General features: G+C 31.6%; 1 protein-coding gene across 1 annotated transcript in view; it reads right to left on the reverse strand.

The window, feature by feature from the left end:
* Positions 1–25,230, reverse strand: part of LOC132942131 (max dimerization protein 1-like) — a 175,013-nt gene that overhangs the window by 36,700 nt on the left and 113,083 nt on the right. Inside the window, exon 3 of the mRNA XM_061010440.1 lies at positions 4,867–4,981. Within this exon, the coding sequence (XP_060866423.1) occupies positions 4,867–4,981 (115 nt within the window). The remainder of the gene's footprint in view (positions 1–4,866; positions 4,982–25,230) is intronic.

Consider the following 25,230-nt stretch of genomic DNA (forward strand, 5'->3'; position numbering starts at 1 on the left):
TTTGTAAATCACTATACCTATATATTATAACATGTGTATAGCTCCGACGACGACCTTTCGCACAAATATAAAACGACAAGCTATTTCGATTTAAAATGTTCGTGCGTGATTATTTGTGTGCGAGTTATGGCGTGAGCGCTTTCTCAAAATAACACCTAACCTGCATTAGGTACCTTTATACCTATACGGACTGCCATATACTCGCGTGTTGTATTCATAATAATACAAGCCACGCTCTAATTATACGTATATTATATCTGGTGATGAATAATTCACGAGCAATATTCGGGTTGATGACAAATTGTCGTTCAATTAATTTGGATGGAAAAACCCGAGTATACAGTCAGCACTGTAATAGGGAAAAAGCAAAAAAAAAAAAAACAACTCCCAAATAAAAAAATAAATAGATTAATATTTTGTGATAGTGTATAATATATAATATTAATGCAAGTGTTCAAATAAGTAAGTAGAATGGTAATTTATATAGATACTCACAGGTAGTAGTTAGGTATACATTAAATTATATCGTAATAAATGCGTTTGAAATGGGTTAGACACGTAAAAAAAATATTTAAAACAAACCTTAATCGACCAATTTCACAAACCACCCACGGTATAATAGAATTTACGTGTGCTGCACGAATTTATTTATATTTATTAGGGTTGTCAGTTTTCACGAGCCCGAGTCATTATCACGAATATAATGGTTTTTAAAATCACAAATAATATAATATCATACCTGTAATATAACATAATATTTATATTTTATGTAAATTAATGGAAATTTGTTAAAAGGGACTTAATAGTCACACATTTTAGCCAAACAGTTTTACTGTGAATTATTTATCCTAATATGTAAACATGCCGTTTAATGATGAAAAGGTCCCATTACCTTTGTTTGAAAAAAAATATTTTTAAATATTCATAATACATTAACAGGTACCCGGTCAATAGATAACTAATTTTTAACCTAGTACCTAAGCAAATTATGACGTTATATTATTATCAAATATTAACGATTTGCCAAGTGCCACTCTAGTGGGTGGCTTTTTATCAAGTACTCATGTATTATAGCCTTTATCAAATATGCTTATTGTGCATCAACTGAACAGATTGTAGATATTATTGTGTAAAAAAAAAAAAATATTATCGATATAATTTTGTACCTCTAAGTAAATCACAAAATATCCAATATTTTATTTTATGCACAAAGCTTGTTATTTTTATTGGATATAAGAAAAGAAAATATATAATTTATAAGTGTGTGTACTCTATATTATTTTTAAATATCAAAATTGGTAAAAATATAATAATATCAAAAGGGAATTGTCACTGATAATTTTTGGCAATTTATTGAATTTTTTATTCTTTAATCGGAATTCCTACGATTAGTCTAATTAATTGGAAAATACTTTTTTGTTTTTACTGAAAAGTTGTAAAAAAATCTACATAGATCAATTTCATATATATTATACCTAGTCTTATACTCGGAAAACAATATAGGCAAATCGATACTGATATTAAATTCAACGCGATTTCTGTGCACAGAATAATTTATTGACCTAAGGAGAATGTGTAGTGATAAAATTGAATATTCAAATGTATCGGACTAAAATAATATCCCGAAGCTACTTAATATGTTCATATAATTATATACACATAATATGTGTATATGTGAGCGATCCCATTATGTTTGGTATTTCGCAAAGAGAAAACAAAAGTATAATTTTTATTTTATTTTCAGAGGTAAAGTATAAGAAGACAATTCAAAAATGTTTCTATAACGTTTACTTCTATACGTCTATTATTATATAGACATTATTATATATTTATTAAATGGGTATCAACGATATTGTTTCCCAATGAGTTATGTCAGGTTTTTTTTAGCAATCATAATAATGGACAATACCCTCAAAAATGACAAAAAAAATACACAAAAAAGAATAAATGTAATAATAATAATAGTAAAATGTCAATTTATATTTTATATATTTATAAAACGTTTTCCAAGAATTTATTTTAGTGGAACTACTTTTGGGAGAAAAAGAATGAAAAAAATGACACTTTAGATTCGACATAACATCAAAACTGTCACCTTTAAAAGCACATCCGGATAGTCGGGTTAAAGGTGCTACATGCGAGACAGTAAAAGCTTTTCTCTTATCACCTAGAAATAGCATTCAATTTATGCCCTTAGACTTAGGGTCACAAAATAATTATTCGACACGTAGTTATTTGTTCAACGTTGCATACAATTAGACGGTTTGAATGAATAATAATAATAATAATAAAAAAACACACAGGGTTACCATGACGTCACGTCGATAACTTCGAGGGGAATAAGTGACATTTTATTCGTTGTAATAATTATTATTTAGGGACGTGGCCATGTGGGCTACATACAGTGTGCAGTACAAAAAAAAACACTATTATTAGTCTTAAATTATTCACGAAACCCTCTCCTGCAATGTTATATATAAAAAAGCTCGTATAATAATTACGTTGTGAAATCACTATAATAATAAGGAAATTGAAAATCTGGGATTAATATGTAACAATTTCGATTTATATTTTTCTGTTATTAAAAAAAAAATAAATCACCATGTAGTTGATTTTTTATTCAGGTTTAATTATTCTAAATTCACACGGGACGCATATTGTACTATAGTTTACTTATAGTCTTAGACGTGGAGCTAACATAGTGTTATCTTTCGACTTTCGAGTGATATGAGGTAGAACATACAGGTTTCGGGTTTGTAATTTTTTATCGACTAAATAAGTAACGATGCAGTATTAAAGGACCAACAATAAAATGTCAGCGATAATATCAAATATTTGTAAGTCTTGTCACGATTATATTTAGATAGAATTTATTTTGGTTTCAGCTTTCATTATAATTTACTACGGTTGTGGGCTGTGAAAACAATTTGAATACCTTCAATAAGTGTCATCAAGCTCATTGGTTCTTCGTCCTAGCTCCTAAACTATAAAGACCGCCAACTTTTTAGCCATACGAAATAATGAACTTTAAATTTGTGGTAGAGGGGGAGCCTAATGGGGTGAAACAAAATTGGATGTAATGATTTTGCAGAAGGTAATAAAAAAATATATATCGGTTTTTTTCGGAGTCCAATTAAGAGGCTTTGATTGGCCGGCTGAAGACCTAGGTCGTGATATGGTATGACCATATGTAGTAACTATATAATAGGTATATATTATATACCTTCAAGAATATAATATGAATCAAATAAGGGGAAAAAAGCACAAACATGAACGTCCCTATTTTTATTCAATTAGGTTTCGAATATTGTACAACAAAAAAATTAACTCCAACTTGATTTAATTTAAAGCATCTGGAGAACAACACTGTACTGGGATAAAAATATAAAATAATTTTGAATTGTTTTTTTTATCTGCTTCACAAGTGACAGCACAATTATTATACAGTAGTATAACAAAACATTTCTTGTAGGGTCCAATGTGCAGGGTGATTCACCAAGCATGTTCAGTGTTCACCTCCTTTTTTATTCAATAATGCAGTTATGCAAAGTATAATTTTCAGAGCTTTTAAATCTTTGAGTTTCTCTGTAATGCTTAAAGAGTGTGTGTATCTAATACTGGTGTATGATATTGATAATGGGTTCGGAAGACGTGGAAATGGTATTGATTTCAATTTTGAATATTGACCACGTGCTTGCATAATACATACATATGCATTTAACATAGATAGGTACTATTATATTTTTAATTATTTTATATTATCTATTAACAGTTCTCATTTTTAACTAACGGGAAAGCGTTTGGTGTGTGTGTGTACATATAATATTCACGTATTACCACAGAACAATATAGAAGCGACACTCGATCAGCTGGTCGGGTTTGTGTATCCCTAAGGTATGAAGTATCGGACTCAAAAAATTTTACTGTATCCGTAATCTGATAAGATGTTGGTATCCCTACCTTATTCGTTACGATATTATAAAAATGGAAACAATCCATTGACCACGGACGACGAACGTTTTAATTTATTCAATGTTTTTTATGCACGGTATTGTCAGTTTCAGTATAATGCTATACATTTTGCTATGAAATATGAATTGAATATTATAATATTGTTAATTGACATTTAATATTTTTTTTTTCAAATAATTTATAATGTTGATATGAAATATTTAATTGATAACGTATACCACGCCTCCCGGAGACCGTATTCAATGCCGCAGTCACCAGATTTAGCCATAACACATAGTGTCTAAGCTCTGGTATTACGTACGTAATATATAATATTATATAATATGTGTAAAAGTTGGTCACAAAATATAAACAAAAAACAGCACCCTGTTTCATTAAAACTGTCGCTCCTATAAACACACACACAAACACTGCTACCCTCAAAACGCTCCCTCAAAAAACCCAATAGCCTAGATTAAATCCATAGTTATTACGCTTAATCCCTTATATATAAGTACACACGCACACACACGCGCGCGCGTGGTATAGATATTCATCGTATCCCTTCATTCCACCGACTCTTGTTTGCCCCTAGCCATTTCATTACCCCCAACCCCTCGTCTATGGGCACTGCAATCTGCGCAGAGTACAGATTAACCCTTTATCATGACATCGAGAAATACGATAATTATTGGCCGCCGTTGATTATACGCGCGAGCCCATTTGATGTGGTCACCCGACAGTTTTCTCAAAGGCACTTAATAATCCTTTGAGCGATCCCTGCAGCTATATATAGTTCACGAGCATATTATATCTACGTGATACCTATTAATGGCAAAAGGGTTTATAATTTCTCACCGAAAACTACGTCCCTAGATGGTGACCCCGGGACTGGTAATTATATAAATGCATTACCTTTATGAATCGCTTGGCTTTAGTCAGCAAGCCCAGAGTAGTGTGCCGGGACGATTCGTGACCCAGCGGGACCATTTCTTTCAGTTTTTCTAAACAGTTTCTGAGATGAGCTCGCCTGAAACAGAAAATAAATGGTTAGTTAAATTATAACGTTATATCAAATGCTCAATAGTTATTAAATAGTCCATACTTCATTTTTTTTTTACCAAAAAAAGCATTAAATTTCACAACTAGTGTTTGTAAAAAGACGTTATTTTACCCTTGTATATCTCCTATGTCTTGTTAGTCATTACTATATTAAATTAATTCAGACTCGTCCAGTTTATAATTTATATTAAAGCACGAGGAAACATAGTTTCAAAAGAGTTCCCATAACGTCACAGCGTGTGTGAGTTTGACGTGGTGTCATAAAGCCATACAATTCGTATAGCATAAAAAAATTACCTATTAAGTAATTATAATCGTATTAATGCGCTCACCTACTTTACATATTAAATTTTTCACTTTATTAAAAATTACGATCAGTAATAATTCTAAATAATATCTATATATTAAGCCATCTCGACGTTTTATGTGCATAGTATATTATATATTATACACACATTATTACTGTGTCACAATAAGGTTAAGATATTTACATACAATAATAACTTTAAATAAAACGAAAAAAAAAAATTTCTATTTGTAATAATGTTTTACCTCAAATAGTATCGTAAAAAAATGTATTATGGCTTGGTGTTTTTTTCAACTTAACACAATTTGTTTTTCTAAAACATTTATTTTAATTATTTTGAGTACATGCATAGAATGCGAGAGGAAGTGTAAAATAAAAATGTACTGTACCAACTATAAAGTGAATAATCCAAATATAATTTATGTACCTATGTATTATATGATGTATTATGCATTGTATAAAATATACATATGTTACACTGACTGATCTTCCCAAGTAATAATGTTGGTGGAAAATAGACCCAGGGAAAAAAATTAAAAGCCCTTAATATTAAAATACAATCAATGGGGGAAAAAAGGCTTGTTGGACAATTTTGTTTTAATAACTTTTCTTTTGTCATTGTATTTGAATAATATTACCCAAGCTCCTGCATAATCAACAGACGAGCCATTGTTATTTTTTCGATTTTTTTTTTTGTTTTGTTTTTTTGTTCTTGGTTTAATGGAAATCGTTTGTGTTATAGGAATTGATCAACATAATTAGTTTTATATTTATATTAAATCAACCGAAATTATATTCAACGAAAAACACTGGTTGTATAATAATTTTTAATCCAAAGGATATATTTTTTCATTTATTGTTAGTATATTATGTACCTATGTACGAATATATATGTTATCAAAAAGTTAGTGCATACAATCCAATACGTATATAATATTATATATATATTTAATATATATTATATGTTGTCTTCAGACACGAATGGGCGCCAGAAAACTTACGATTGTTTTCGATCACAAGGTAATCTCGGCAGACAGTAATCTAGAAAAATGACTTTAGAATGGTATTTATAACGATAGACCTTTGGCCCCTGCCTTAAAATTTCGTTTTAAGTTTTTGCTACTAAACAAAATACTATAACTTCAGTAGTGTGTATATTTAAACTTTTATAAATAATTACCCGTCTAAGACGAAATATAGAGAATTTGGTTCGCGGAGTCCAATTTACTTAACTGGTTTTAACAATTATTTAACTTTTCATATAAAAATAAATATATTAGAAACATTATATATTTTCATTAGATATAAAATGCCTTACATAAAAGCATTCCTTAAGTTCTGGTTTTATTGCGTAACTATACAACAAATGTATTTCCAAAGTTAAGGTTTCTGTCCTCTTTTTATTTTTATTGGCTATCGTTATTAGCGTTTGGTAAATGTCGCCTTTTAGTTTTTACATCAGAGTATAATACAATATAATATTGTTATTTCAAATATTTAACAATTTGTATTATATGACATTACTAAATACTAAATAACAATTGCATAACTCGTGTAATAAAATCTGCGTATATTGAAAACTGCACTATACAAGGCAATATAATATATTATATGGTTTTATTGACTTGTTGTTTCTGACATCATTGGAGAAAGTTTAGGCACCTGCGAGATAATGAAATACGCTGTAAGTTTAAAATAAATGTTACAAGTAATGATACAAGTAAAATAATATAATATTCAGTTTAAAACTTCAGTTTTTTAACGTTATAATAAGTATACACTGCTGTAATTCTCATATGTTAGACGTTTCAAAAACGGCCAAAATGGCTCAAACCATACAACGTACTTACTATATTATATTACATATTATGTTCAAAGTTCAAGTTGAAATGTATATTTTTCGTATGGCGAAAGAAATGATTAAAATTATACTGACTATCTACGTGATTTTATGCTATGCACCTAAAATAATAGCTCCTGCCGCGTCGACACTATAAAATCGCTTTCATCGTCGACGTAGAAAATTATGCATCTATTGTCTCTTATATTGTTCGTATATAGGTGGGTTTTTATTTTATTTTTTAACTAGCTCGTCCCGGATTCCGCGGGTTATAAAGGTTATTTTTTACGTCCACGCAGCATCCGGTATTTAATTAAATATATAAAACCTGATTGGTTCTGCGGGGTTGCGCGATTTTACGAACGAAAAAATACGACCCTCGCCACCCACAGCAGACCGGAAATCGATATTTTCCGGAATTTCAACCTTGCGTATACACTGTATACGCGCTCAGGGTACATATTACAGAAAGTGGCAGAAGTGTCATCGGAAATCAAAGAATCTCTGAACGAAGAGTAGGTGCAATAATTATTAACTATCGCATAATACTCGCGCGGAACGGTGTGGCAGGAATGACAGGCACCACGGAGAGTATAATTATAAAAATTTATAATACGGCTAAACCATATGCAAGAACTTTTCGGTTTCAATGACGGCCGTCAATGATATAGACAACAATAATATTATTATAAGTAATGCGATAGAAAACGATTGTTCATATAATATATCTGTTTTATTACCTATATTATAGTATACGATATATTCACGCGGTATACCTGCAATGCACATAATATAATAATATAAGGCGCAGCCCGCGGTGGTCAAGGCAATATTCGTAAGATCAAAAATAATAACAGTATTCGAACCAGAGCGAATGAGTTCCAGCAATATGGTAATATTGCGACAGCGGTGTGTGTGTTGCATTATATACATAATATGGATTTGAAAGGTATAAGATAGTAAAAAGGTGCATAGATATTAGATATAGCAAATGGATAATTTGTTTTAAGTCGTTTAACTATCGGAAGTAGAAATAGTATGAATACGTGATATGGATTTGTGGCGGAACCGTCGTCTTTTATTTAAATCACATTACTTTAAGGTGTTTCGATATTTGCCGCCGACGAGTACAAACAACACAAAACCAATACGAGATGCCTAGATCGTCGATATTTCTACGATTTTCTGTGTGATAAATTATTCAACAATAATCACGAGCGGTAAATCGATTAGATCATTAAAATAATAAATTACAAATCGAAACGGCAAAAATGACCTACAGTTTCTGCATAGTACCTATATAATATATCTATTATATACGCATGTACATAAATAACTAATAAGGATAACATACTTACACGACGATTTTATCAAGTTACGTGAAATCCAAGGAAAACTACTGTAAACGCTATCTTATAAACGTAATATATGTATATTGTATATTATATTATACAGGATTTAGTAGAAAGGATTAACAAATACAATTAACAATAACTACTATAATGTAAGAACTTTTATTTTATTTAAAAAAAAAACATTCTCTTAATACAATATTATTAATTATTATCATAATTATTTAACAAATAAAAGTTAAAAAATATTGACTAAAACAAAATTTACTAGTTTTTTGACATAGTTACAATGTTTATAAATTATAAATAATTTCAGTTACATTCTGTATATACGAGAACTGCACGTGTATGGTGTATCCGATACTTCGTTATGAGTCTATAATACGACATACCTAATGATTTCATATTTATATTTAACTGAGGTGTAGTCAGTATGACAGTGGTTGGCCTTACTTTCGCTTTAAAATTAAAACAATCGCAACTTTCAGTGATCGCACACGCGCGGCCAATTCGCAAATTTATGTAGGTACAGAAAGGACGGACGCTCAAATGGTATACCATACCATATACATTATGCAAATTCTATATATATATATAGTAGGTACATAATATAAATGCGTTATTCACGTGACTCGGTGGTGTATAGGTATATTTGAATAAAAATTATAACAAAAAATGTAGCATAATTGCATAACATTTACGAATATTATGCATTTACTTATAATTATTGTTTAACGGACAAAGATCAGTTTATACAATTCGCCATACCTATTATATTATATTTTTTACGAGTCGATGTGAATACCTAAATTATGCGTACGCCGTACAGGCATCAAGTTTAAGACTTTCACATGTAAATAATAGCAAATTATCAAAATGTGTGATAAATATTTATTAGTACCAATAATCCAGCCTAGTTTATGTATGAAGAATATTCATGAACAATAATAAAACAATAAATAAAAATATTATATTTGTGTGTTTTTGTAACTTGAAACGTGTAATAATATCGATTAATACAATATTCACTTAAATTATTATGTTATAGAGATGAATATGCTGAGGATATGAGGTGCACGATAATAGTTGTTTACTTAATTGAAAATTAAAACGATTTACTATATTAGGTATGGTTGAAATAAGTTTCTATCATTTTTAATTTAAAAAAAATTTTATTTAATTTTCAGAATGATAGTTCTAAAAATACGTAAGCTATTTATATGTTTGACAGTGTGAATATCAATACTACGTTTTAGCTTTTGCATCTATAGCCTATGATAAATTCATAAATTTTAAGTTCATGTGGATGGTACGTGTTTAATATTATGTCATAAAATCGAATTATTCTCAAAAACGGCAAAACAAATCAAATATTTACCAACGCTACGTACCTATATCATAATCAATACAGGACCAATTAAGTGGAAAAAACACGATAAATGCATTATATTCGCATCACGGACGGTTATAATAATAATATGCGATATTTCGAATACAATACACATCTGGTGGGAACGTGTATAAGCTATTCTATACGCACCCGATAACTGTTTAGGTCTCCCGGTTCCGGGGCCAATTTCTCCACCCACTTTTTATGGGTCTCCGGGTCATCTCCTGGGTCTGTAAATGTATAAACCAACCTCGCGGACCGCGCTATATTATTATACTGAGTCGCTCATTATACGCGCAATACGTTTTAGGAATCAAATCGTCCCGACCTGCAGCCGATTTCGCATGCAAATGTATTCAGACAGCTGTTATGCCTCCCTTCTTTGTGCCCACCAAACCGTGTTACCTTTAAGCACAGACATAACCGATAGATTTACTAGATTATGTCCCGGGCGTAATCTTCTCCCTTCGCACGCATTTAAATTAGGTCTTAATAAAGCGTGTGCATTACCTGATTTCGGTGGCGAAATCCGCGACATAATACGACTCATCTATACCCATCTGCAGTGCCTTCTTTAATCAATAATAATATAATACATTTTTCCTGACCTTTGCTCCTCTTTCGACAAGTACTACCGGCACCGCATTGATAACGAATTGCTGATCTATACAATTTATAAAAACACCTATTTGTACTGTCGGCATACATACAAATGTATAACATGCTAGTCTATAAATTCAATTTTACGTAGATATATTTTGTTTATATACTTACATAACGTATGACTATTGACTATTTAATATATTGCTATATTTTACATTTTTATATAAATTATAGAGATGCAACTACAATGATTCCATGTTTAAATAATTTCTCTAGTGAAAAAATCATAATTTTTTAGGGAAAACATTACATTTTATTTGTTAAAATATATTGTTATTTTAGGAATTAATTATTTATTGATTAAGAAGAAAAGAATAATTTGTATTTTTTGAGTTAATAGTAAAGTGTAAATATATAAGTGATTGACAGATTGGTTTTACAAGATGTTGTTCTTTTGACAAGCTCTCACAGCTGAATAAGTAATTTTCGTACTAGAGTCGGTAGGTTGCAAGGAAATTAAAAATATGCTTAAACTTGAATTCGAATTTAGAAAACACTTAAAATAATCGAAAGGTAACAAGTTCGAGCGAGATATGCGCCAACGATTATTTGAGTGTAGATGTTTAATCTTGGACTCAAATGTATTATTATGCATTCAACAAATATTTCACATTCGCTATTTTACTAAAATTCACGACGCGTAAAATCAGCTTAACCAAGAACTAAATTTAGTCTCTTGGGTGTGCCGATCAATGTGTCAAAATGAAGTACACATTGCGTTAAATGTTGATGGCGATTTGTTTCCAAGAGTGTTTCTAATTATTAATATGATAGGACTAAGGTGCCGACAGGCCAAAACACAATTTGCTTAAAATATAATAAATTAATGACCGTAAACTAAGCGATTTATTCCAATTCACTAACAAGCCAGAATCTATATAATATATGGCTTTCGACGGATAGACAGTATATTATATACTATATACTATATTATATTAGGGTACAAATTTATTATATTATTTTTTAGATATTTACCAGGATAAATGTTCGACGTATCCAGAAATTCAAAATATGATTATCAAATAATATATAATAGTTTAGTATTTGTTTACAAAACAAAATTAAACAAATTAAGAACTTTACGAATATTTACGGAAATTATCAACTATCGCGTAAATCCATTATAATAATCGGATAAACTAAAAGCCTGTCCACCATGGCATACAAAAGGAACAGTAATAATAACGTAATAATATTATATTGCTAACTCAAAAGTACCGGTATATTACCGTTGGTACCAAGCATAATTTATACCATACTCCAAATTGAAAGCTCAACCGTCAATTATGAATGTCATTTTGTATGCCTTGAATAAATCAACAAAAATAAACTGAGGCCCAATAAGCAAATAGTATTCAGAAAGTGACACAAACAACGAAAACTGAATGCTACTGTAGCTAAATATAAAGTTACCAAGAATATCATAACATAGTATGCCTTTGAGTGAAATTTCTCCACAATAAAACGATAAAAATATCATACTCTAAAAATGTATTAACTGATGTAGTATATCTAATTCATACTAACACATGCCCGTTGAGCTACGGAATCAATCTTATATGTACTCCCCATACCCATTTTCACACGTTGCACTGAAGGGAATACAACAATGAACAAGATAGCTTCAACATTACTAACCACATAAACGGTGATACAATTAAACCAGATTACTTATCAATATGCCTGATGCACACCACATAAAAGTTATCAAAAAATCGAAAGTTACGGGATATGTGAAGGACCAAACTGAAACCTTCAAGTAAAAGTAATCAAGTATGAAACCTCTCATTATATATTGTAACGCCGTCATTATAACCGAATTTGTATGGGCCACATAGAGCTATCAAACAATCAAATGTTTTTAACAACGCTTTCAAAGCACAGCTAATGATTAACTTGGGACTTTAAAAGTCATTATGCTTAATATATTAATGCCTCATATATTATAAAATAATTAATCTCAATAAGAGGATCTCACAAGAAAATAAATAAACGAAAGTGTATACTAAGGAAAATTAATTAAAAACAACAATTAAACAAAAATGAATAAATTCTAGAAAAATATAGTATAAGTTGAACTCTAGGTATCTATCTATATATAATTGAACGTGTCCCGACGACTGGCTGATCAACGAAAAGCTTAAATTATGATATCTATATAGACTAGACATTTTAATTTTACTTTTGTACCTCCATGTAGGGGTGCACTGAGAAAGAATTTTCCAAAAATCACATTATAAAGAGGTGCTTACACAAGTATTATAAGATTCGTGATGGAAATCACATTTTTTTTTTGTCTTCAAATAGTTGCAATTGGTTACTTAGGCAGATGAGGTAAATAGCATGCATAGAATTGTCACGTTTATGGCCTCAAAAAAAGAAACTATATTTTAAAACAAATGTCAGGATTTATATTTTATTTATAAAATTATTCTTATATTTGTTTGTTGCCTATATAGACTCAATAACTACTCAACCGATTTTGATAAAACTTTCGGAGATTATTTTTAGAGATATCAGAAAAGTTAAGAGAGTAGTTTGAACCACGTTCGGAAACATACTAAGAACTGAGTTATACAAAAACTGAGATATACTGATATAACACTTAGTTTATATTTGATCAATTTTTCCCGGGTGAAGTCGGGTTATGCAGGCAGTTTATAGTACTATGCTGTATACAATATACATACAAACAATAATATTGGAACCTATATAATATTACATTTGTATATTAATATCGATAATGGAACACTTAATATATTTTACGAAAAAACGCGTGAATTGCTATTAAAATATATCGTGCACTATAGTCTATAATATACTCTAATTATTTTTACATTGGTGTTCGAACTTAAAAATAGATGAAAAAAGGCAAAATAATATTGCATAGAATTTCCGACACGTATAGCTTGTCACCACCACTGAAACATACCTCATAGGTGTATTTCTTTTATATATTATTTGACTAAAATAAGAATAATTGTTTCATTGAATTTATCATCGTCGGGTCCTTCTTCACCCAGTATTATAGATTTTATTCCACTCTGTACTCACTGACAGGAAACCCGTGCTTTGACAACGGTTGACAGTTCTTCTGACGACCGTGAAAACTCTGCCCCTCCCCGCTCCTTTATAACATTTATAGTATTATTATTATTATTTCACCCTCGTCGTTTTGGAATAATGAAATCCTGGAGGATAGATGATGGGCTGAGAGAGAAGAGAAAAGACAAAACAGAAAAATATACATGCACGACAAATTTAATTTGATTTTAGTTTTAAAGGACGTATATAGCTACAGAACGGTGGATGGGTAGATAGCATCGGCCAAAATGTTTGTTCTGTCAATCATCTGAAACAATAAATGACGCTGCCTATAGCGGACCATAATTTTTCTAGCCATCGCATATACCTGGTGAACAATTTATAAAAACATAGGTAATAATAGAAAATGTATTCACTATAATAGGTAGTTGCGAATACAATTAATAACAATCGGCGAATTAGATAAACCTTGATATAGTTCATTACCCACCTATTAATTCGTTATTGTACAGTTGTTAATTGGACACCAATTAAAGGTTTAGGTCAGCTCATTTCGTTTATTCTTCACATAGGTACAGACTATAGAGTAAGTACAAGTACTTTGAACAACGACACGCGTATGACTATACAAGTCCATGGCCAACTATACATATTTCCGAATACTAAATAGAAACATTGTTGGTATAGAAACAATATTAACGCGTAGGTATATTATAATATTATTATATAGGATGGTTAACCGTGTTTATCGTTTTCTTGTGATAGCAAAATAATGCTAGAATGGGAAAACATGGTACACCACCCTGTTTACATGTTCTTGTAAAATGCACCTTTATTGCATGGAATTGCAAGACGATATTGTTATGATATAATAATAGGGAAAATAATACAAATCGCATTGTATTTGCTTGTCATGTAGCTTAATTAAAATGTAATTGTTATCAACCCTAAAACCTTCATCATAACTTTCTATGCGATGGTGTATCATTATTAGACACTAGTTATTAGTTATTATAGTTATGACTACTAAATAGTTTGTCGTGTGAACCATGGAGTGTGATAAATTTCCGTTATGTAGGCGAAAATTATTGTGTTTTGTATTAATACTACGGTACACTTGTCTCATTTGATATCAACGTTTAAGTTCCGTCGATTATCATGGCGATAATGTTTCAGACTGGCGACATTAATAGTAACAATAACTACAGTAATAATATTGATCGTATAAAAGATGAATAATGAATATTATTGTTATGATATCTACGTGAAACAACTATGAAATATTTAAGTGTATACTGTATAGGTACCAACGAAAGTTGGCGATATTGTAACATATAGGAATTAATAATAAAACCTATTTATATCATAGGGTTGGACATAGGTAAATAGCCTAATCCACTATCTTAATAAGTTGGACTACTCTGACTCTGAAGTAAATTATCAAACTAATATCGGTTAATACAATATAACGGTCAAAATGGCATAATCCACTATCGCAGAGTTGGGCAACTCAGTACACTGGTCCTGAAATAAATTATTTAAATGAAAAGATGTAACTGATAATAAACTAGATTGCTAACTGCTATATGTTTACTATTGGAATTAATGAAGCCGTCATCGTAGTTTTCCATTTGAGCTATTTGTGGAAATTAAAGTTTTATTAATTACAAATCTTTATGTAAATAAATATACCTATGTACTATAAAATATAATTGTATATGAATATACTTAAGTAATATAATATTATATTTTAGATAATAGGAAATGACACAGAAAGTTCTACAATAAAATCCATAGTTTCTAAAAAAAATAGCTGATATAGTCTTCTCTTACTATCACATTATCTATAGTTTATCACCATCTATAGTTGTTTTTAAATTTAAGGGCCCAGAAAAAAAGTTCTGCCATTTAGAGGACAATTTTTTAAAGGTTTAGGCTAGTTTGACTTTTCTAAAATGTTTACAATTATTATAAAATGCAATTAAATTTGTTATGTGCCTAGCAGTTTTAGCGCTATGCGCACATCATATAAAGTTCACCTGCTCTCTCGTGACGAATCATTTATCGCGTGCACGAGTAGTTACCACTTATAAGCATCGCGCGACCTCGTGGTAAATATCGGTACATAGTGCGATGCTAGTGACCTGAACGAGACCACTCTACGATGAGTGCGAGTCCGCCGACCGACGATCCCTTCAAGCTATCATACGCTTGTTAAATATTATATTGTATAATACGTAAAGGTACGTGTCACGGTTGACTTAAAGTTACGGTACATAATATGCATAAATATCATACAGGTCAGGGTCAGTCCGCTTTTATGGTTTGCAGAAGCAAGTCCTGAAATTGAGATGGGACAATCATTTCAAACTTAACTTAATCGACCACAGACGAACAATTTCATACGACCTTTTCGATTTCTTATTCAATCAAAGTATAACTTGAATGACATATTATGCCTTACAGTAACTGTACACTTGAATGCATTCGATATGAATAATTAATTAAATTCATTTTTAAAAGTCGTTTATTACGTGCTATATCTGAATTGTGTATGGACTTTCGGCGATTTGAAAACTGGTTTACAATTAAAATGTGGATGGATAGAGCCGGTAAAAAAAATTGACGTCGGTTACATCTTGTTCTTATCAAAAACCGTTTGGCAGGGTGCCAACTGTTATAACATGGGATTTATCGGATCACGAAGGTTTGAATTCTTGGTGGGGTGCGCAGAGGTCTGGCTGATAAGCTGCGTCCTACGGGTCTACTCGTCCACCGTCTCTGTATAACGTATAGTGTACGAAAGTATAATATTATATTATTATCAAAGTGCAGTCGCTGCGATGCCAAGAAACAGTGCGACGAGTACGATCTTTCAAATTAAAAGGTCTCGAGACAACGGAGGGTGATCCAACCTCTAAATAGCGGCCGCTATCATATTATTATGGATTATAATAGGTACACCTGGTTTCCTCCATGTATGTAATTTTTTTCAGAACGATTAAAATATATTACGCGTTAATAAATGTTTCTCGAGACAAAAGTGACAATATTATATAATATTATCATGTATTATAACGTAAATAACAAACGGTATTAAAAATATAACAATCATGCACGGTTTAAGTATGGACATTTTTATTTTATGTATGTGAGATACAATTTTGTTTAATGTCCGTAAATATGTAAACGATTCAAAACAAAATAATATAGTTTAATAGTTTTTTTTAGCGTTTCCATAAAATCTACTTTTAGGAATAAATAGCATAGTACTATTGTTTATACTGCGCGAATAAAAACAAACATTTTTTTTTTAATAAAAATAAACTAAATAATTACGTAATGTTTACTCACTGTCTTGATAAAATCTTTGAAATAATTATGTATACATTAAAAACTGCAGTTAATATACTACAGTCAATCAGCAAAAGTGAAGTACGAATTGTAGTTTATTTAGATTTTATCGCAATGAATATTTTCAATGGCAATTCTTGACAAGTTAAATAATTATTATATCGTATTCATTTTCTCCGTAAGCTCTAATTGCTTCCACCAGGCCGGGGAAATGCGAAACAAAAATCAACATCAATTAACAAACCCCCTTAGCACGATCCATCGTAACACTGCGGAAACCCATCGAAGAAAATAAAAATTAATAACCTCTTGGGAGGGTCGCGTGTTATACGGTAATTAATGATATTTTATGCACACATAATGTATAAAGTCCTCTATAATTATCGAAACCGGAAAAATGAAATAACGGTAAACAAACGCGCGCGCCAATCAGTTCGACGCATACGATCCCTATATTGGCCTATTCTTTCGCTTGCTGTCGAGTGGGAAGTTTCACAGAAATGCAATGAACACCGAAGTCCATCCTCCACCCACCCTATCACACAACATATTGCAATGTAACCTAGATGCTTTGGGGCGATACGTTGTATTTTGAGTTGGCTATAAATTATCTCAGGGTGAAGTTGCAAGAGACCATGGTTCATATCGTGTTGCCTATTATATGTCGTAGTATGATATTAAAATTATCTCCATAGTCATCGTACCCAACCACGTAATCACCAAAAGCCTTATGACTGTGAAGATTATTTTACGATGCCCACAGTGTCTACAAAAATTAAATATACAAATTATATATTATTATATAATATGGTCGCAACTATGCAAATATTGAATTTCTTCAAAATACAAATCGACTGAAAAAAATAATATATTTTTAATTGTAACCCTTTGCAGAACACCTCTACTATACACACTACAAATTCATTGTTTTCTTTCCCTTAAGTCCTAGGGCTACCTTTTAATTAGGAATAAAGCCTTAGACGGCGACAAGAAAAAGAATCGAGATTTTTTTATTTAAAAACGGTACTGTACTGTTTAAATACAAAAATATAGTTGAATCATAATGAAATTAAATATGTTCGATCACAAAGATACAAAAATATAAAATACTAAGATCATCTGATTTCAGGTATGCGCTGCAACGCATACCTGAAATTAACAACGATATTAATTATAATTATTAAAAATCAGACACTGAACATTTGGTCAACTTCAAAATCACTTCTACAGTAACGAATTCATAAAATCGTGATACAAAATTCAAATACAAATTCTGGATGATTGCAAGTATCTGAAAATTTCTATAATTATTTTTAGAATCGGCCACGGCATCAAAAACAAAAAAAAAAATTGAAACAAAAGAAATATTTTTATGCAGGGAATTGAAAAATTAAATAAATGTACACAATTAATATAGTGGTTTTAATATACCTACCAAAATTCTAAAATTCCGTGAGTGGATCGGCACGGGAGCGTCCGCTCACTTACACGCTGGCTATAAATCACTCGATTTTTCCCTTTTCTTTTCCTCCTATTTAACTTCTTCTCACTCGGGTACCTACAGTGATTTACCGTCTCGACCTTAAGGCTTCGACCCCACGGTTTCAAACGACCCAAAATGCCTTATTTCACTAAATCGCGGGCGCGACACACGCGTATATTAAACGCCGTTCGAGGAGGCGAGACGAGGAGTCGCGGATTTATCGTTATTGCTGTAAGTTCCAAATTTTCCGGGTCCTGGTTGTTCCTAGACGAGTTTTTCTTTAAGCACGACAATACAATACACATTCATGTATACTTTTATTAGTTTTATTGTATTATAATCTCGATTAAAATGGCTGATTTATATATCGGACCGGACACACGGTGAATACGTTTCCGTTTAAGACCGGGTGAGGCGTTGCATTTAAACGGAACATACGATTAGGTATTTTCACAAGTCTCAGTGGAATGCTGAGTGGTATGAGGATCGACATGAATTTTTCGCCGGCCATATATTCTCAACTTTTAATATGGGTTTTTTTTTGGTACACATTGTGTAAACGATGGCGATCGTACAAAATTAAAAAGCATAATATGTTACACGTGCCTTATAACACAAACTAGGAGACGTGTATATTCATTATAATTTATATGTTATACCATACATAGGTATTTTAGTATTTATATATTTCTATCTACAGAAATCTATCAAAATGTGTGCATAAACATATGAAACATCTGCTGTTGCACTGCGTTGCAGACGCTGCAAACTTCATCAAAAATGGGAATGTGAATAACCGTTCAATTCAAATTATTTTCCGAACAGGTTCAAATAGAAAATAAGGCAAGTTATTTTGTTTAAACTAGATTGTGTACGTCAATAGTTTAACAGTTCGACGCAAAATACGAGTGTAATGTTGATTTCTAAATTATGTGCTGTAACGTGAATCGTTTCAATAAATGTTACGATTCGTATAATATAATATTTTAAATTTTACCGTTGATATCACGAAATAGCCTTTTAACTGGATTAAAATTAATGGAAAACATGAAACGCTCCGATTTCAATTTGATTTAATTTTAACCCTTTATGATGCGTGAGTTTCTGGATTGTTAAACCATCCGTGCAGTGAAATATTCGTGGTATCCTTCTAATCGACCTGGGCCATACATTATTAGTATGGTAGATTTATATTCCCAGTACAAAGGCGTACGACCCGTAGGCCTAACTGATTGTATAAAGGTATACATGTATAATACATTTATATTATAATATGATATACAAGTAAAACTATAGAACCAAAAGCTGCTTCTGAAAAATATAATTATCTTTAAAGTGTTGCAAAAAAATCGAAAAAAATCGTGTTCACCCGCACGCTTACAAACTGGGCAAACTTCATGTGTTTATATGCAAATAAACAAAATAATATTATTATTATACACATAGAACTTGATTAAAATCAAAATAACTAATTGCTGTTTTATATGTATACCGAATCAAATGCACCCGGTTAGTTAAAGACATTGTATAATTAAACTTCAAGATGTATAATATAATTGAATATTATATATTATGTACTTATAGGTACCTACCTATATCGAATGAGCATCATACGACGTAAGGGAATAGTCGTGAGCGAAGGTATTCGGAGACGGCAAAGGTATATATTATAAATGTAGTGGTAGTAATAAGGGGCGATGGGGGATTAGAAGGTAGGTAGTGTTGTTTAATGAAAGCGGTTATACAAACATGTAGAACCACGCATCATTGAAGTATAAATGGATTTTCCACGTAAGTTTAATACACGAATTTACATTGATGACAAAGTCCATAGGTGGGTTGTGGAGGTCGTGGATGTTTGTCCGAATCGAATGAAATACGTTCGGCTTCACTGTTACCGTGTAAAAATATACACAAATACTTTTTGTAATTAATCGTATCTGAAATTTAATTTGTAGCCATTTTGCCCATTTGGGATTCACTTTCACTTCATGTATATACTACCATATAGGTATATTCTAACTGCATTCGTATATTAGCGACTTCAACAACGTAGAAAACATTCATTACTTACTATGAGTGCAAAGTCACGAGTTTTGTTTGATAAAAAATCCCTAGAGTTAGTCGTGAAATAACATCACAGCTGTAATAATTTGTTTAGTCTAACATAAAGCATTTCAAATATTATCATTTTAGTTTATGATAGACCAGTTTGACGGAGCTATATTGTTGATATATAGAATTCAAAATGTGTTTTATGCACCACTTCTATATAGCGACGCTCTCGCATCATAGATTTAAAATTGAATACAAATTGTATTTTATATAATATAAGCATGCATTTATTGAATTCTAACAGCTTTTGGTAAAACGCTGAAAACCCAAAAATAAATCGAAATCGTACTTCATTTATAATATTATGTTTATTCGGAATTGACGCTTTTGAGAGGTGACGACGGGACTACGGGATTCATACAAAAAATAAAACTCGACAGTATTATTCTATGATAATAATATTATTATAGTTCTATACAAGTCTGCGTTTATACACATTTAATATATACAACACGATCGGGATCTGAGTCGTCTACTCGACGACGGCTTATCGATATATATATAATATATAAATACATATTATTTAGTATCTTTGGAATCCTTGGGGCGAGTGAGAGGGAGTGGGTGGCATTTGGTACAGGAAGGGCGTAAAAATTCACGAGTCGCGCGGAACTAAAAGGAAATAAAAGTACCACCCGTCATCGCCTTTGTGTCTCTGCGGCGAATTTCGCGCGGTGGAGAATATATATATATAACTCATAAATTTTTATAGCCACGATTTCCGGGCCAAAATATATCTGCCCGATCGAGTAACGATAACGCGCGCGCAGCAGCAGCCGACTCTTCTCCGTTTAATTTTACGACTCGCCCAATGCACACACACACACACAATCGCACACAAACATATATAATATACATATACTCTACCCCACTATACGTATATAAGCTGCAAGCGACTGGCGACACTGACGACGACGACGTATCCATTATTATCAACAGTCCCTTATATACCCTGGCCATATAGTATATAATATATATATATATATATATATATATAATATATCTTATCCTCGCCCCCGTGACACACAACTTTGTATATATTCACTAGAAACGAGGTTTTATCAGCCGGATAATGCGACGCCAGATGAGCTGTTCACCGTCTCCGACTGCCATCGCAGCCCATCACCGTACGCTGCAGACTGCTGCAAAAAAGCCTTTTATTTTTATTATTTTCTTTTCCCCGGCAGCGGGTGAACGATAATGACAACGAGCACGCGGCGCCGCGGTGTGGTGGTTTTCACGGCGACGACACCAGACCATTTATTCGCAATCAGAGAAATAAGGGAAAAAAATGAAATACCTACAATTTTCTTAACCCACCAACAACGGACGTTATAGTTTGGATATTTTATTTTCGGTGAGACCAACAGTTTATGTTGCATCGTTATCGTAAATTTGACGATTTTCTATCGAAATAAATCTTTGTAATATACTAAGCGCATTCATAACCAAGTAAGTTTCTATACATAGGCGTAATTGCAGATAAAACGTGAAAAAAAATTGCAAGAATTCATCTCAGTTTTCACACAAGAAATAGAACGGATTCGATGAGTGAAATCAGAAACTAAATACATTTTACTGATTCTATATAGACTAGCAAAGTGTGAGCACGACCATAATAATATGTGCACACCGCACAATGCACATCAATATTCTCGTCTCTATCGTGGTGAAGGACCTAAGTGCGTTTGAAATAAAATTGATACTACGTGAATTCGCAGACAGGTCAATTAAACTCAAGACCCAGCCGAGTCCGCTGTAGTATATAATACTATAGATATAGGTGCTGTTGTGTACGATCATAAGAGTAAATGTTCACGTACAATAGACCACAGAGATGACAAATCGACGTGCGTATGACGCGTTTTCCGAGTATTTTTTCTCCTATAAATAAATAATACCATTGAGTATATATTTGTACAATATATTCTCAGTGATAATAATATATATTTTACTCAAAACCGCATCGTTTGACACTGTGGTCGGATATCTGACGACAGACACACACAGTGATCGAAAAACATATATTCTTGCTAACAATGCCCGTATATATATATTACATACTATATACGCACATCGCATATAAGGGACAAAAAATAAATATAAAAATTGTTTCATATAATATACACATATATTTATACACTTTTGTGCGCCATTTATTTCGCTGTTGGTGACCATAAACCGTGAACGGTGCGTGTCGGTAGCGAATAGCAATAATTCATTTCGAGCTGGTTAAAAAGATATATTTATGATTTGTTATTTTGTTTTTTTTTTTTACCGCTAGCGTTGGATATACACAGGGGCGGCTTAGCTGAACAGCAAAAATGAATAAACGCGTTTTTCGACAGTATCGCTGCAGCAAGCAATGTAGAATTTATACACACACACACATAATATTATACTCTAATATATATAAAAAAATAACATTAAATATAAAATATAAAATATGAAAAATCGTAGAAAATCGTTGGGAATCGGATTTTGTGTTCGAATCTGGCGTTAGATATACGTCATCAATTTTTCGACACGTTTGTATCGTTATAAATGTTATTATATAACATAGAATATGTACCCTATTAAATATATATATATATATATGTCATACAGATAATAACAGGCGTAATATTGTTCTACATACAGCCAGAAACAATAATACATCATTATTTCAAGTCAATGGAAACACGCGCGTATGTGTATATCAATAATAATGTTTCCATTAGGAAAACACTCGTTGAATTCACATTGTGGTTTAAAATCGTTATTATTATTATATTTTAACAAAACATATTAATAATATTATACTTCTCGATTAATCAATCGCACGAGGTTCGCTGCAACATATATAATGCAAGCCTGTACACTGTACAGTAAACACACATCGACGATTTTCTACGGTAGGTACATAATAATAATGTATACAACTTCAGCAGTGTTATGTGGAAAATATGTAACAATTATGTAATAGTGATTAATAAATTTGCATCAACAATAGAAACACTGCGTGGGCGGTAACCGAAATGTTTGATATAGGTAGGTTTTTGTTTCTTGGAGACACGACGTGGTAACCGTGTGGGTACTTATTTACGTCTTGCATAAATAGGTTATTATAAAATATACGCTGACTTAACCGCTTCATCCGTACCGTATTTGGTATGTATTACTATTTACTGCATCGGCACATGGACTGTGATTTCAGCTATAGTACTACAAAGAAAAATTATAATCTCATCATGTCTTATTAATTAGAATGAAATAATATTACAATATCATCGAATGTTTCGTATTTTCAGGTGGGTCATATTATTATTATTATTATTGTGCTGCCGAATCAATATCCTAATTTTTAAGCTAATGACCTAATGCAGACGACACTACTATAGGCACGTGGAAATTCTGGCAATTCCCAAAAATTATCTGTTCACAGATTTCCCACCTCTCGGTATATCCGTACATCTCCTACGACTGCCGCTCGAACCGCATCGAACCGTGAAATCGGTAAATGACAACATAACTGTGTACTGCACAATTTATTTAGGAAACAAAATCATAAATCTCGACGACGACATACCACCGTGGATGGCGCGCTGGCTATTTATAGTCGGATGTAATAAATAATAATACAAATTTCATAAGCTTCATGTAATTATATATTTATATTGATATGTTTAAGCAATTCGATAGGTAGTGAGATTTTAGAAAAAAAAATAAATCGTATGCATACACACAAGTTTATTGGCATGCTACAATAATAAAAATAGGGAGAAACATGAAACTTTTCATTTGGGTTTATATAAAAACATATTATAATACATTATGACAGCAGGAAATAAGGAGATGAAAATATCACGACGAACTTGATGGAATTTAATACAATAAAATAATGATATATACTTAGGTGTATCTGTTACACGGAAAATTATAGAAACAGGCATAGAAGTGTGGAGTCGATGATACTGAGCGTTGACCTAATTATAGTATTGTATTATAAATTAATAATTATTCGACGACGAAGCGCGTTCATTTTAGAAACTCTCGGAGACCACTGTACGACAATAGGTACTCTATATTTTAATATATAATATTATTATTATTAGCTGTAGCTATAACTAATTCATAAAACACTTCAATAATTTACTCGTGTACCAAATTCCGGATTCACGTGATATCTCCACCGCCTATCATATACACGGTGGGACGTTTAAAAATATAACTTAGAGTTTGACCCTATTTGTACGATGACTATATTATTTTGAATTGACACTTTACAGAACGCGTGAAATATTTATTATTCGATGATATTTTTGTATCATAATGTTGTGTGTGGAATATACGTACAAATCCACAATACACGTGAAATATACGTACAAAAGTTCTTGCAGGACAATCGAGGACTCTTTTGGCAAGATGAATCCAAAGTGCTTTCAAGACATATTATGTGAGTGAACTACAACATGGGTGTAAGGGTGTACGCTGCAGTGTGCAATGCGCGTGAAAATCTCCTATATATAAGCTCACTCTAAGCCTTATTGCTATCAGGACTAAAATTAAAACTAACATGAAAATTAATATTATGATTTACTTATGATATTAATGAACAGTGGCGTATTTAGTATTTTTTGTAGGGGGTGGACGACAAGAATTTTAGCTTACAGATTACAATATAATAAT

The sequence above is a fragment of the Metopolophium dirhodum genome, chromosome 3, assembly GCF_019925205.1.
Source record: "Metopolophium dirhodum isolate CAU chromosome 3, ASM1992520v1, whole genome shotgun sequence".
Lineage (NCBI taxonomy): Eukaryota > Metazoa > Arthropoda > Insecta > Hemiptera > Aphididae > Metopolophium > Metopolophium dirhodum.